General features: G+C 38.6%; 1 protein-coding gene across 6 annotated transcripts in view; it reads right to left on the bottom strand.

The window, feature by feature from the left end:
* Positions 1-14,808, bottom strand: part of ATE1 (arginyltransferase 1) — a 169,199-nt gene that overhangs the window by 153,578 nt on the left and 813 nt on the right. For all 6 annotated transcript variants that reach the window (XM_044749574.2, XM_070481996.1, XM_044749582.2 and 3 more), the window contains exons 2-5: positions 12,564-12,627; positions 10,138-10,200; positions 5,709-5,812; positions 3,190-3,444 (exon numbers count right to left, since the gene is read on the bottom strand). In XM_044749574.2, coding sequence (XP_044605509.2) covers positions 3,190-3,444; positions 5,709-5,812; positions 10,138-10,200; positions 12,564-12,627 — 486 coding nt within the window. The remainder of the gene's footprint in view (positions 1-3,189; positions 3,445-5,708; positions 5,813-10,137; positions 10,201-12,563; positions 12,628-14,808) is intronic.

The raw sequence follows: 14,808 nt of genomic DNA, 5'->3' as shown, positions 1-14,808 counted from the left end.
AAAAATGACCAAAACTGCTGTGCAATGTGGGATAAAGCCAGTGGGTAACTGTGATGTTCTAATCTAATTCTACCATCCCCGATGTCCTCAAGAACCAGGTTTCTCAGTGTGGAAGAAAGAAGATACAAATGTAAAACAAATAAAAGGTAAAAATACCACAGTCTGAATTTAAATTGAAACTATCAATATGACCTCATGATCCCTTAAGTCCGTTTATTGAAAAGGCCTAGAAAACAATGACCAAGCCAGCAGCAATAATGGCCTCTAGTTTGTGGTCTCCAAATACTATTTCCCACTAAAAGGAACCAGGATTCCCTGGAGAAATGGCTGGACAAGATAATCCAGGAGCATCATGTCAGATCAGATAGCAAAGAAGTCATCAAGACTATTGCAGGGGCCGGCCCTGTGGCCGAGTGGTTAAGTTCCCACGCTCCACTCTGGCGGCCCAGGATTTCGGCAGTTTGGATTCTGGGTGCAGACACAGCACTGCTCATCAGGCCATGCTGAGGAGGTGTCCCACATGCCACAACTAGAAAGACCCACAACTAAATATGCAACTATGTACTGGGGGGATTTGGGGAGAAAAAGCAGGGGAAAAAAAAAAGATTGGCAACAGTTGTTAGCTCAGGTGCCAATCTTTTAAAAAAAAAAAAGACTACTACAATTGTATCAAGAGGGCTCAGAAGCCAACTTATAGAGGCTCCCACAGGAGCAAAGAACTGTAACAGCAAATGTGTTTAGATCCATGAGTTCACAACGGTATCAAATGAAAAAAGAATAAATTGGTCAGTGTTAGAAGATGTTATTTTGAAGAATGGAAAATAAAATGCAAGAATCAAGAATTTATCCTGCTTGTGCTATAAGTTCTTAAGGGAAACACAGATGAGGGGGAAGTTCTCTTTAGAGAAGTATTCCAGTCAATGAATGATAGAATATCTCATGGATCAACGGATTTAGGCATCGAGCATCTGTGGCTACTGGCACTAAAAGACACACACCACATTTTGTGTGTCCACTGAAAGAAGACCCCACCATGCACAAAGTAACCTTACCCATCCTCAAATAAATAATTTGAACCTAAATCTGATTAAGACTTGCTCCTCTCCAAAATGCAAAAAAAAAAAAAAAAAAAAAAAAAGATTAATTCTGAATCTGATCAAGGCTCTAGATCAACCATCAACTTACAGGTGGGCAGAAAACACGTTAAACTGCACTGCAGATGTTACTGGTCAAACAGAGAGAGCAAAACCAACAACTCAGAACCACCCATCCAGTTCCTTCAACAAAATAAATTGCAAATAAAAGTGTGAGAGTGATGAAAGGGGAACCTATAAATCTAGAGATTCTTTAAATATATCAACCAACTGCAGTACGTGGACATTATTTGGATCCTGATGCAAACAAATGTTTAAAAACTGGAAACTTATGGGGCCAGCCCCGTGGCCGAGTGGTTGGGTTCATGTGCTCTGCTTTGGCCACCCAGGGTTTTGCCGGTTCGGATCCTGGGCACAGACACGGCACCACTCGTCAAGCCATGCTGGGGCGGCATCCCAAATGCCACAACTGGAAGGACCCACAACTAAAAATATACAACTATGTACCGGGGGGCTTAGGGGAGAAAAAGGAAAAATAAAATCTTTAAAAAAAAAAAACCTGGAAATTTAGACACCTAATATTCAGTAACATTAAGGAATTTTATTTAGATGTAATAATGATATTGTGAATATGCTTTTTAAAGTTCTTATCTTTTAGAGATGCATTCTGAAATACAGGATGATACAATGCCTGGAATTAGCTTCAGTATAACACTTGAAGTGGCGAACTAGACATGAATATAGATGAAACAAGAGTGCCCATGTGAGTCAACAATTGTTTCAAATGAAGGTAGGGTACATAGAAGTTCATTATAATATTCAGTCTCTATTTGTCTATGTTTGAAACTCTCCAAAATGAGAATTTAAAGGTTTTTTTAGATTTGATAAACTGCAAGTAATTTTTATAATAAAAAATAAAAGTAGTAAAAGAACTGATTCTATCACCCAAGAAAGTAAGAGTTGAAAGAAATTATCTAAATCATTCAAAATATTTTTTTCCTGCTTTTTTCTCCCCAAATCCCCCGAGTATATAGTTGTATACTTTAGTTGTGGGTCCTTCTAGTTGTGGCATGTGGGACACCACCTCAACGTGGGCTGATGAGCAGTGCCATGTCCGCACCCAGGATCCAAACCAGCAGAACCCTGGGCTGCTGAAGCAGAACGTGCGAACTTAACCAGTCAGCCACGGGGCCAGCCCCTCAAAATATTTTATTGGACTATTCTTATTAACTAGGACGAAATCTCAGACCAACATCAATTTAAATGCCATGAAAGCTCTATGAAAAAAACCTATTCAATAAAAATGCAAACAGAAAGTTTTCTGTGCTTTAACACATGTAACACAAACAAGAAAACTAAAATAGTTTTGTACTAAAAATCTCTCCTTTGGATCATTTTGTATAAATAAATCTAAGAAGAAATTCAAGAACTGAAGCATATGAACCATCCAAACTGATATCTTATGAAATAATTTTAAAAGAATCATACACACACATGCACACACACATACGTATATATAACAAATCCATTTAATGCTGAACAAATTTTTTCAACCTAATTCTTTTATAAGTGAAAATATAGGAAAAAATCTTACCTTATTAAAGGTAAAGTTAAACATCAAAATCTGGAAATTTTAAACTAAAATTTATTATGATTACAGAAAGAAATCTGATAATAAACTAAAGAATTTTACAATGTCTGTATTTTGGGACATAATACCTAAAATTTACTTTATCTCACTTAACACCAAAAATAAAAATGTTTACCACCATACATTTTCACCGACAAAAATTTGGTTCTCAAACTTCTAGGGCCCTAAGGTAGTAAGAAGAAATGGAACTATTTTAAAATGTCCGTATTTGGGGATAATAAGACTATTATTTCAGGATTTTTAAATATAACAGTTTTTAAAAAAGGTGATTTGACCATCTAAATCCAGGTAATAATAAGTTGTATAAAACAGGGACCTATTTTACAGATTTCATAAGTAATTCAGCTTTTTAGCTGATGAGAGGGCCCAGGGGTTACAAGGTCTCAGGCACAAAGAAATAACTTAATATGACTTTAACACGGCATGATGACAAACTCTCACTACCTGGCTTAGGAGCTGTATGCACTTTAACTGAATGCGATGGTTCACCAGAGCCCAACTTCTCTTCTATGTCTTGTGACCGACTTAATTCATTAGATTCTTCTTTCTTTGAGCTCTTTCCTTTCTTCTTCTCTTCACTCTCTAAGCTCTCTTTGAGGTCATCACTGAGCGTTTTAAGGTCACATTGGATATCCAATTTATTTATTAACCCAAAGTCACCAGCAACGGCGTCCTCCATGGCGGGCTCCATGGGCTCATCTACAAATCAGAAGAAATCAAAGTCCATCAGCCAGGCCAACTGACACAGTGAAGATATATAAAGGTAAAAAAAGGTCCCTTTTATCCAATGTGGCAGAGACTACTGTGTGTCCACCAAATCCATTCTCCGTCTGCCAAAGTCACAGAGCTGCAGTTGAGACTTGAGACTGTGGCCCCCACGCAAGGGAATGCACTGCCAGTCCCTTTGCAAGCTGTGACCAAGCTCCCACTAATGGAATATAACCAAACTGGTATGCCCAATTTTGCCTCTCGTCTTAAAGGAAATTTGTGACCCTGAACTTCTACCCTTTCCCCCTCCCTACTGGCTAGATCAGTAATAACCAGAGCAACCTTGGAAATCACATGTTTAAGAGAGTCCCAGAACGGCTTGGAGGGAGCAGTGCTGCAGGCCAACCTGGAGCACCCACACTGGACTGTCACATGAGGAAAGAAACAGACTTCTATCACTTTTCTAGTCATTGCATTTTGGTGTCTCTCATTTACAGCTGTTTAGCCTTTTATGCTAATGAGTACATCGCTCCTATGAATTCAGTTGCAGACATAAACAATTCAGAACACTGTACTAAGTCAAAGAACCAAAAGTAAAAGCTACATAAAAAGACAGGCAACTGTCAATTTACAAATGGACAGCATCCTCGAAGCTGATCTGAACATTAATTTCTGAAACTCAAAACATGATTCCTGGCCATGGAAAACAAATTTATATTGGGGCTGGCCCTGTGGCCAAGTGGTTAAAGTTCCACAGGCTCCACTTTGGTGGCCCGGGGTTTGTGGATTAGGATCCCAGATACAGACCTACTCCACTTATCAGCCAATGCTGTGGAGGCATCACACATAAAATGTAGAGGAAGGTTGGCACTGATGTTAGCTCAGGGCGAATCTTCCTCACACACACCAAAAAAAAACCTACAACATTTTATACTGACTAACCAAGAAAATCTATTTAACTTTTAAGATTATGTACCAACAGGGGCTGGCCTGGTGATGTAGTGGTTAAGTTCACATGCTTTGCTTTGGTGGACCAGGGTTCACAGCGTCTGATCCTGGGGGGAGGACCTACACACCACTCATCAAGCCATGCTGTGGTGGCGTCCCACATACAAAATAAAGGAAGACTGGCACAAATGTTAGCTCACGGACAATCTTCCTCAAGTAAAAAGAGGAAGATTGGCAACAGATGTCAGCTCAGGGCCAATATTCCTCACTTAAACAAAAACAAAAAAAAGACTATGTACCAACAATACTAATCAGAGCTGCACCAAAATTCTGATGTTCCCAATGCTCCAACTGCCCATGAACCTCTATGATCCTGAGCATTCCAGTCTCTTTGTTGTCCTCAGTTCTGCCAAGTCTGTGCCAAGCTGTCCTGAGTCCTGGTCGGTTAAAGACAGTGCGTGAGGGCAAAGAACTTACCTGTCTTGCTGGCCACTGTATCTCCAGTGCTTAAAACAGGGACTGGGACATTACAGGCACTCAAAACATACTTAGGGAATGAAGTAACAAGCTAAGACTGGGGTGGGAGGCTCCCAGGATTTGGCGTTTCCTACGGCAGAGTGAGGGAGAGCTCTAAAAACGGGTGGCATTCCCAATTCTTATGTGCATGTATTAGGCACTGCTTACAGGACAACTTTAAAAAGAAAAAAGTAAAAATACTGAAAAACTGAAAAAGCAAAGTATCTGTAACCAAATTAAATGTGACTAATTATCTTTTAGGAAATTCACTCATAATTCAAAATTTATCAAAGAAGAAATAGAATTTCAGGCAATATAATTTACTGAAGTAAGCCTTACCAAACACAGAAAAATCTGAGCTTTACTCAGCATTAAAAGCGATTGTGCAATCTTGTGTAGGCTGCATATAAGCATCTGTTTCTCCAGAGATGATACCACTTTCTATTTACTTCATAAGGATATTATTAGGATCACATAAGATAAGAGTTGTCAAAGCACTGTGAAAACTAAAATTTCAATAAACTCCAGGAAATCACAGCATCTTTAAAACAGTCCTCAATCTTCTTCCCAAACTAGATTTTCCCTGGCATATATTCCCCATATCCTGGATTTGGGGGCCAGTAGTAACAGTAACAGGAGTGCCAAGAGCAATTGTCATCACTGTAGTAACAGGAGTATGATGCAGTAAGGACCCCTTCTCCCAGCTAACTTAAGAAATGGTTGAAAGTGAGAACCTTGGAAAGATACATCAATTTAAGGTAAATAGTTTTTAGACCCTCATCTCATCTTACCCTCACAATTTCCTCTGGAAATTTCCCCTTTAGCCAGAAATTTCAACATTTTTTTCAAAACCTTCTTGTGAGATTTTGATGGTTGAAACTGTAAAGGTCGACACCTAGAAAAGCAAAATAAATATTTAAAAAGTAAACAAACTTTGAAGAAATAAACTCAGTTCTGAATAGTATTTAGTACAACGAGGCAAAGCTCATGTCCGGGATTTCTGGGTGAGGATGGAGCTTAATGTAGCCTCTAATCCCACCCCAAATCTCGCAAAAACTACACTTAAGGGATTAGAAAAAAAGAAAAACACATAAACCAATTGGAAAAAGAGAATGGGAGAAATGTTAGAAGCTAGAAAGCAGATGTACAAGTGGTAACTGACTTAGCAGACCAACCAAAGAAAGCTGAATCCTAAGCCAACAGTGAGACAAGCCAAAAAGAAATCCAACTTTCTCTACATCCCCCCTAAAAGTCTTAAGGACTGGTGATATCTGATACCTCGAGAGATATGAGTGAAGGCAGGTCTAAAAACAGCAAGATCCCTTGAAAGTCTGTTTTGGAAGCAGTTGAATGTCAGATACCCTTCCCAACTCTGCAAAGATGACTCCCACACAACCCAACAGAAAAATGCAAACTTTCAGGAAAGAGGCAAAAACAGAGCCTCTTTTTTTTAAATTTTATTTTTCCTTTTTCTCCCCAAAACCCCCCAATACATAGTTGTATATTTTTAGTTGTGGGTCCTTCTAGTTGTAGCATGCAGGACACCACCTCAGCATGGCCTGATGAGCAAGCAGTGCCATGTCTGTCCCCAGGATCCAAACTGGCAAAACCCTGGCCTACTGGAGTAGAGCCCAAGAACTTAACCACTCGGCCACAGGGCTGGGCCCAAAACAGAGCCTCTTATGTGAGGGATACAGGCACATGTGAAGGCAATGGAAACGCACAGGAAAGAGGAAGCTTAAAGGAAGTCTACAGACTGAATGTTGACACCTGCAACCCACTTCCCCAACCCAGCCCCAAAACACCAACAGATGATACTTTCTCCCCAGAATGTGATCAGACATAAAAATACTCACATCAGAGATTCCCCAACAGAACAGCCCAGCCAGATCACCCGACTCAAAGCCCACAGTAAACAAGACCTGCCCTGGTACACAGAACTTCCAAAGGAACACTGGAAAGTGGAATCACCAGACACTTGGGGAGGGCCTCTACTACAAAGAAAGGTGTCAAAAATACTACAGAAAGTAACTTGGAGGATATCAAGTAAATAGGAAGAAGAGAATCTAAAAAAATAAAAATAAAATTATCCTCAGAGAACTCTCTTATTTCTCTTAAATTATTACAGCCATACAGTAACAGGATGTCACAAAATAAAACAGCTCAAGAACAAAAAGCCCTATCAGAAGTAAAAATATAATAGAAGAAATAAAAAATTAAATAGAAGACATGGAAAATAAAATTGAGGAAATCTCCCAAAAGATTCTGCAAAAAGAGATGGAAAATTGAATAGAAAAGAAAAAATTAGAGGACCAGTCTAAAAGGTCCAATATCTGAATAAAGGCATTAGAGAAGAAGAGAAGAAAGAAAATGGAGAAAAGATCAAAATACTACAAAAATTTCCCTGAACTGAAGGATACGATGGGAAGTGCTCGCAGATAAGACAGGCCCCTCAAGTCCATATGCAGTGGATGAAAACAGACACTCCACCAAACGTATTATGAAATATCAGAACACTAAGGACAAAAACGCTTCCAAAGAGAAAGAACGTGTTTCAGACAAGGGAACTAGAATCAGAATGCCACTGGACTTCTCAACAGCAATAAGACAACAATGGAGCAAAGCCTTCAAAATTCTAAAGGAAAATTATTTCCAATCTACACTTATATACTCAGCCAAACTATAAGTTAAGTTGGAGCAGTGAATTAAAACATTCTCAGACACACAAAGTCTCAAAAAATTTACCTCTCAGGCACTTTTTCTCAGGAAGCTCTTAGAAGATGTGCTTCACTAAAATGAGGGAATGATCCAAGAAAGAGGGCAAAGGAGAGAGGAAAAGCGATCCAACTTGAGAGCCAAAGAAAACCCCCAAGATGACAATGAAAAGAGATCCCAGGATGACAGTGATGCATCAGGTCTAGAGGCAACCTGTCCAGATGAGAGCAGGTCAGAAGACTCCACAAGAGATCTTCATTAAGAAGATAAAAGTGATAAGAGTATCGGAAGCATCTAAACATACCAAGAGGAAATTTACACAGCTAGGGGAACATTTCTAAATAAGGTGGTGATAGGTACTTAGAAAACTACGCAAACAAAAGACAGTTATGAACTCCAAGGAAAGCAAAAACTTGTGCAGAAAAGCTTTACAACATGACTCAGTTGTGAAGCACAGTTAGATGGTCATAATGATGCGGCTATATGTATCCAAAATAACAATACTAAGTTGTAAAGTTAAGAATGAGGACAAAAAGGAACTTGAATGTGATGGGGGAACTGGGGAGAAATAAAGCTAAATCTTTATCTTTCAAAGAAAGAAGCTGAGATAATGGAGAAAACAAACAAACAAAAAGGATTATAATAATATAAGCATGTTACTTAAAGATAGGGAGATGAAAAAGCAAAAGAATCAGTTAAAAGATTTGAAAGCGACTGCACCGGGTATGAGGAAATGGGATGGGGGTTCGGGAGACTGCTATCTTGCAAAATAAGCTTTACACAACTCTTTGGTTCTTTAAATTATTAGCATAAATAATTCTATATAAAAATTAAAACTAAAAAAAAAAAATTCATAGCCAGCGAAGTTCATCCTCATTTACACTCATGTACTGGGCGGCCCCTAACGTCTGCCTAACAAGAAGCTAAACTGTAGGCTATACTTGCCCTGCCTTTACATTAGGTCTCATTATAACTACCACAGTAAACAAAGTGAAATAACCAAAAGAGTATATATATGCAAAATGACTCCCTAAGACCAATATATATAATGAAGTTGTGGAAAGAATAACAACTCAGGAAACATTTGATTCCATGCAAAATTACAAAATGCAAAAAAACCACATTTTATAATTACTTTGATTTGCAGTATTAACTGAATCCCTTTTCTTCAAAGCAATATACCTGGAACAATGCTTTGCATGTAACAGGCATCCAATAAATTATAGATACTTTAACTTTTCCTTTAACGCACTCAAATAGGTCTTTCCTGATCAGAGATTCTCAGGGTTCAGGCCAATCAACTTCAGACTTATCTGAACAGAATCCTGACCATAATCCAATAATAAATTACCATCTGAAGGAAAATGACCTGTGCCTTTGAAGATGTCACCACTTCATAACCACTAAAGTTGAAAGAGGACAGCACAGCTGCTCTGTCATTTTACTCTTTGTATAATAAATAAGATGGTGTCACCAAACCAGACACCCATCTTTTCTCCTTACTGTCCCAGTCCTACGACCAGTTCCATAAGAGACTCTTAACCAGGAATCAGTGCAACTTTGGGAGTCTGTGATTATTCTAAAATTAACACGTCAAATGTTACATATTTTTGTCTATATGCCCCCTCCCTTGTTGTGTTGTTTTGTTGCAGAGAGGATCTATAACTTTCATCAAATTCTCAAAAGAGTCTACAACCCAAAAACAAGTTAAGATCAACTAAAGGAGACAGCTGTGTGGACCAGCCAAAAAGCGATGTTTCCTTTTTTATCTAGAGTATATATATACATTGAAACTGTAGACAAATGCTTCACAATGTTAATTTCCTTATTTTCTACCAGAAGAAGGGGAAGGGGGGGAAGAGAACAATGAGGAGGAAGAGGACAAGGGGAAGGGGAGGAGAACCTTTATAATCAAAGAAGGAGGGAAAATCCTTTCATGTTAGGGCGGGGTGAGCCGGGCACAAGGGAAACCGAAAAGATCATGAAAAATTAAGCAAACACTTTGTAGGAAAATAGACTTTTTAGCGTGTTTTTCCAATGAAGAAAACTGGACACAATACACATAGCCGTTAAGTGTCAGCCCTCCTCCTCCCCATACAGGATCCTATAGCATTGTCTGAATGTAAGCACTGTGCCAAGTAACACACCAGAATGGGGAAAGCCCCAAGCTAAAACTTATAAAAATTTGATATCTAAAAGTAATTTGAGTATTTTCCAATATTTTCTGAACATTTCATGGTATCACTGACTAGACTGCTAAGTAAAAAGGGCATTTTTTCATATCACTATTTATATCCAAACCAATTAAACATTATAAAAAGCTACCGGTCAACAAACGAATTAGCATCAGTATGTAGAAAGACATAACTCATTTGCTCTTCCCTATAAAACATGTTGACCTAGAACAAAAATTAACATTTAAGAAAAGCAAGTTTCTACTAAAACATTAATACTAAATACTCTTTCTAAAATACTAAAACTCTTTCTAGAAATCAAAATTCTTACCGTATTGTGTACTGAGGACAACATGTTTGGTTCATGACAGGTTTGTACACATATTTCCCGCTTCTAAAATTATAAAATAGTTTTGTTAATTTCTTACACATTTTTCACATGTGCCAAAGTAGATTAGTACAAGAGCACAAAATTAATTACAGTAAAATCTAATCAATTGTGTAATAATGCATTCAGGTTTAGCTACTCTTCGTAAACTAAGTAATCTTGAAATGGGGGTGTACCAAGGACCAGCGCCCAGCTTTCTCTCCTAAACCTTTACATATGTACCCCAAGGTGAATCATCTCAATTATCCTCACATCAGGATCTGCAATCCCTCAACCTACCACCAATCCTCAATACCACAAAGACAATCAGAAAAAAATGCCCCGATGCTGTGGGACTAACGTATGCTGCTGCCTAGACATTCACACTTGGGAGTTCCACGTGCACCAGCACAAAGTACCCCAAAACTAACCTGATCCTTTCCATGCTTTCTGGATCTCAGTTAATGGCAGAACATGATATTATGGGATGAATTTTGTTCCCCCAAAATTCATATGTTGAAGCCCTAATCCCCAGTACTTCAAGATGTGACATTTGGAAATAAGCCCTTTAAAGAGGTGATTAAGTTAAAACGAAGCTGTTGAGCCCTAATCAAATCTGACCAGTGTCCTTATAAGAAAAGGAAATGATACACACAATGAGACACTAGGCACTAGGGATGTGCACACAAAGGGGAAGGACCACGTGAGGACAAAGTGAGAAGGCAGCTGCGTGCAAGCCAAGGAGAGAGGCCTCAGAAGAAGCCAAAGCTGCCGACACCTTGATTTTGGATTTCCAGCCTCAGACAGTAAGAAAACACATTTCTGTTGTTTAAACCACCCAATCTATAGCATTTTATGGCACCCAAGCAAACATACACGAGTTCAGTTCCCAAGCCAGAAACCTGGAAGTCCTCTCAAACTCCTCTCTCTAATGCACATCCATATCCTGTCAGCAAGCTTTCTACTTCTAAAATGTATCTTCAATCTGTCCCCTCCTGTCTATCGCCTAACCTACCACCGCTGCTACTGCCTATGACAGTAGTCCTCACCACCTCACGTTCGGACACTGCAATAATCTCCGGAACTAGGCTCCTGCCTCCAGGATCACCCCCTCAAATACCTCTCTGCTGCCTGAATGATTATTTCCAAAACACAAATTCCATCACATTTCTCTCTAACATAGAAGCCTTTAACAGCTCGCCTCTGCCTTTAAAAAACAGAAGTCCCTATCATGGCATACGAAGTCCTTCAACATCTCACCTCTATCTACCTCTCAGGCCTCATTATTAAGTTTAAGGAAAGTTATGAAGATTCATTTGCTATGCTCAATCCCATGTCTTTCGGGGAGTATTGGCACAGGGTACTCAACAATGCTTATATTTACGTAAGGAATTTTACCCAATAGTTACTTTTAAATCATCTACATAAAAATAACTACCAAAAAAACTTAGCCATCAAAGGCTACGTATGAATCTTAATGGAATCCTGATTCAAATAAACCAACTATAAAAATAACAAGACGACAAAGACTTTTTTTTGAGAAAAACAGAAAACCTAATCAAAGCTAGGTAACAGGTGACATCAAAAAATTATTATTGATTTTGTAAAGTATGATGATGGTATTACGGATATGCTAAAAAGGAAAAAAGAATCCTTCTCTCTTAGAAACATATACTTATTACAGGTATACTGACATGATATCTGAAATTTGCTTTAAATTATTTTGGGGGGGAGAAAAGGAGTATCTTAGTCTGTTCATGCTGCTATAACAAAAGGCAATAGACTAAGGGGCTTATAAACAACAGAAACTTATTCCTCTTCGTTCTGGAGGCTGGAGAGTCCAAGATCAAGGCGCTGGCAGATTTGGTGTTGGGTGAAGACAAGGTTCCTGGTTCATCTCTTCCTTGTATTCTCACATGCAAAAGGGCCAAGGGAGCTCCCTATGGTCTCTTTTATAAGGGCACTAATCCCATTCACCAAGGCTCCATCTTCATAACTAAATCATCTCCTAAAGACCCCCCTTCCAAATACCATCATACTGGGAATTAGGATTTAACATACGAACTTTGGGGGGACACAACATTCAACCCATCACAAGGAGCAAGGAGAACTGATGAAACAAGACTGGTGAAATGTTAACAACTGTTAAAGCTTAGTAATAGGTACATGAGGTTTATTATAATGTACTCTCTACATTTGTGCATATTTGAAGTTTTCCTAGTAAATATCTTTAAAAGGAGAGAGCGCAAAATCACTATACAAAAGAATATAATAAAAAATTTCTTAAACCCCTTTCCAACAACAGGAAAACATTTTAAAGGCAAATAATATTTTTCCATTATAAGCAGCACCTGAGTAATAAGAAAAGTGCTTTTGTATCAGAGCTTTACCTTCGCCATCCTCGGTCGATAAGATCCTGATAATCCTGTACTGTCATGGAATGTGCCCACATGCCTGAAAAAATAACTGCCATGTTAACTATAGCAGGTTTAACTTTTCACTTTTTTTTAACGCAAAGCATTATTTTTTAAATGTGAATCTTGAGGCAAAAAAAAATTTAATTCACATTGGAGAAACGAAAGTTTGCACACACTTCACACTTGTTAGTTTCACATAATACACAACACAAATGAAGAGAGAGATTTATCTTAGTTCAGAAAACCAAACACATCAAAGTGATTACATTTAATTCAGGATTAGTCAATAGTCTCCATGACATCATAAATTTAGGTCCTCGCTGCAATTGGATTACATTGCATCTTTAAACCATAATATCTCCAATAATTTAATAAGTTAGTCTCTTCAACAGAATTAGGAAGCACATGTTTTCCTGTGCATATAAATTCTCCTGATTTTAATATATGTTTACAGCATAGTCTTGAACAGTGAAAATAGGACAAAAGTATACAGCAATATTCCTTTTCAGTTTTAAAAGTTACCCATAAAAACTGAAAGTTACCCAAATACTCAGGAACAGACAAGTGATTACAGGGACTATCATTTATCAATATGATGGAATAATTATGCAACCATGAAAAAAATGAAGCCTATGGGAAAACATTAAAAGGTATATTTGAGTTAATGTTAAAAGAAAAATGATTTCTTCCTCTGATAAAGAGTAAACTGCAGCAGAGGTATGTAAAGATTAGAGGTGGGCTTGGCAGAGCAGGATGTAGTGAGAAAAGCACAAACACTAGAGTACAATAGAAAAGTCCAGAAGCCTGGTGGGGGCCATTAACACCAAGTTTCTCAATGACACTCAATTTCATCATCGGTACAATAGGCATAATAAAACCTACACACCCAATAGGTGGGTGCCCTACAGCAAAGATTATTATTAGAATTAAAATCAAGATGATAGAAATTCAGTTCTCTCTTTAGATGAAAAGGTTGAAAACAGGTTTCTTTTACACGACTTTAGACAAAAGATATCTATATTAATCAATTTTCTCTTACTAAAATTACCGGAAAAAATAATTACAGATCTACGCAAATATTAATTTTAGAAATGTTTAATATAATTTATTACTTACTTACATATTAGCATTTTTCACAATGCTAAAATTCCAAAAATAGGAGAGGAATATCTACCACCCTAAGGCAACCAATGTCACCATCTGGTGTGTTTCACCAGGCTTTTTTTCCCTCCCAGACCTGTAATCATGTCACAAATGTCAATTGCATCCTCTTTATTTTCTCCCTTTAACTCTACCCTCTGAACATTTCTCCGCTTACCTCATCTTTGTAATCCTCACTCCTAATGTAATTGCATATTACATTCTACTCCCTCTTAGCCACAAAAACACCTAATAAACACTTTTAATTAACGAGTAAATGGACACACCATAATCGTCCAAATCATTCCCCTACAGGGCATGTGAAATTTTTTTTTAAATGGAAACTACCTAAATTTATATCTTCAATGGATATCCCATTTTCCACAATGCTGCCTTATTCTTTAAAAGAAGAAATTCTACATTTGCCAATGAATGACAGCAGAAAATAAACACAGTTTTGTTTAAAGCAACAAATCTTCCGAAAGAACCCTGAATCATGATGCGGGGGCAGGAGGGGCTGTAGGCTGGCTTTGTTGTCGTCGTCATCGAGGTGGGTGGAGGAATGACAGGGCATATAAGCACCTGGTAAAATTCTCAAACACATCAATACAAACAGGCTCCCTCGCCAGCAGCGACTATGGTCACCAGGCTCTTGTATACTCTTTCAGAGACGTTTATCCAAGGATGCCCATGCCCACGTGCACACCTACCTTTTCCTACATAAATAACACCACCCGACACTCAGTCCTACAGCCCTCGTTCCGTACTTCTTATCGGGGATGCTCCTACATCACCATCAGCACTTATAGATCAACCCCAGGCGCGAAGGACCACACTACAGTGCTCCCCGGCTCGGCATGCCATCATCTATTTATCGTCTCCCATTGATGATGGACACCTGCTTCCACACCTTTAGCGACTGCAGGACCCTCTCTACCCCTGTGTGAGGAATAAGCGCCTAGAAGCTTCCCTGCTGAATCAGAGGTGAGGTCCGTTTTGAGTCTGTCAGTCACGGCCCCTGCGGGGGAGCCCCGTTCCGCACTCTCTCCGCGAGACAGGGGCCGGGCAAGGGCTCCAG

This window comes from Equus asinus, chromosome 2, assembly GCF_041296235.1.
Source record: "Equus asinus isolate D_3611 breed Donkey chromosome 2, EquAss-T2T_v2, whole genome shotgun sequence".
Taxonomy (NCBI): Eukaryota; Metazoa; Chordata; class Mammalia; order Perissodactyla; family Equidae; genus Equus; species Equus asinus.
The sequence above is the reverse complement of the archived record's forward strand: the minus strand, read 5'-3'. Positions and strand labels throughout refer to the sequence as shown.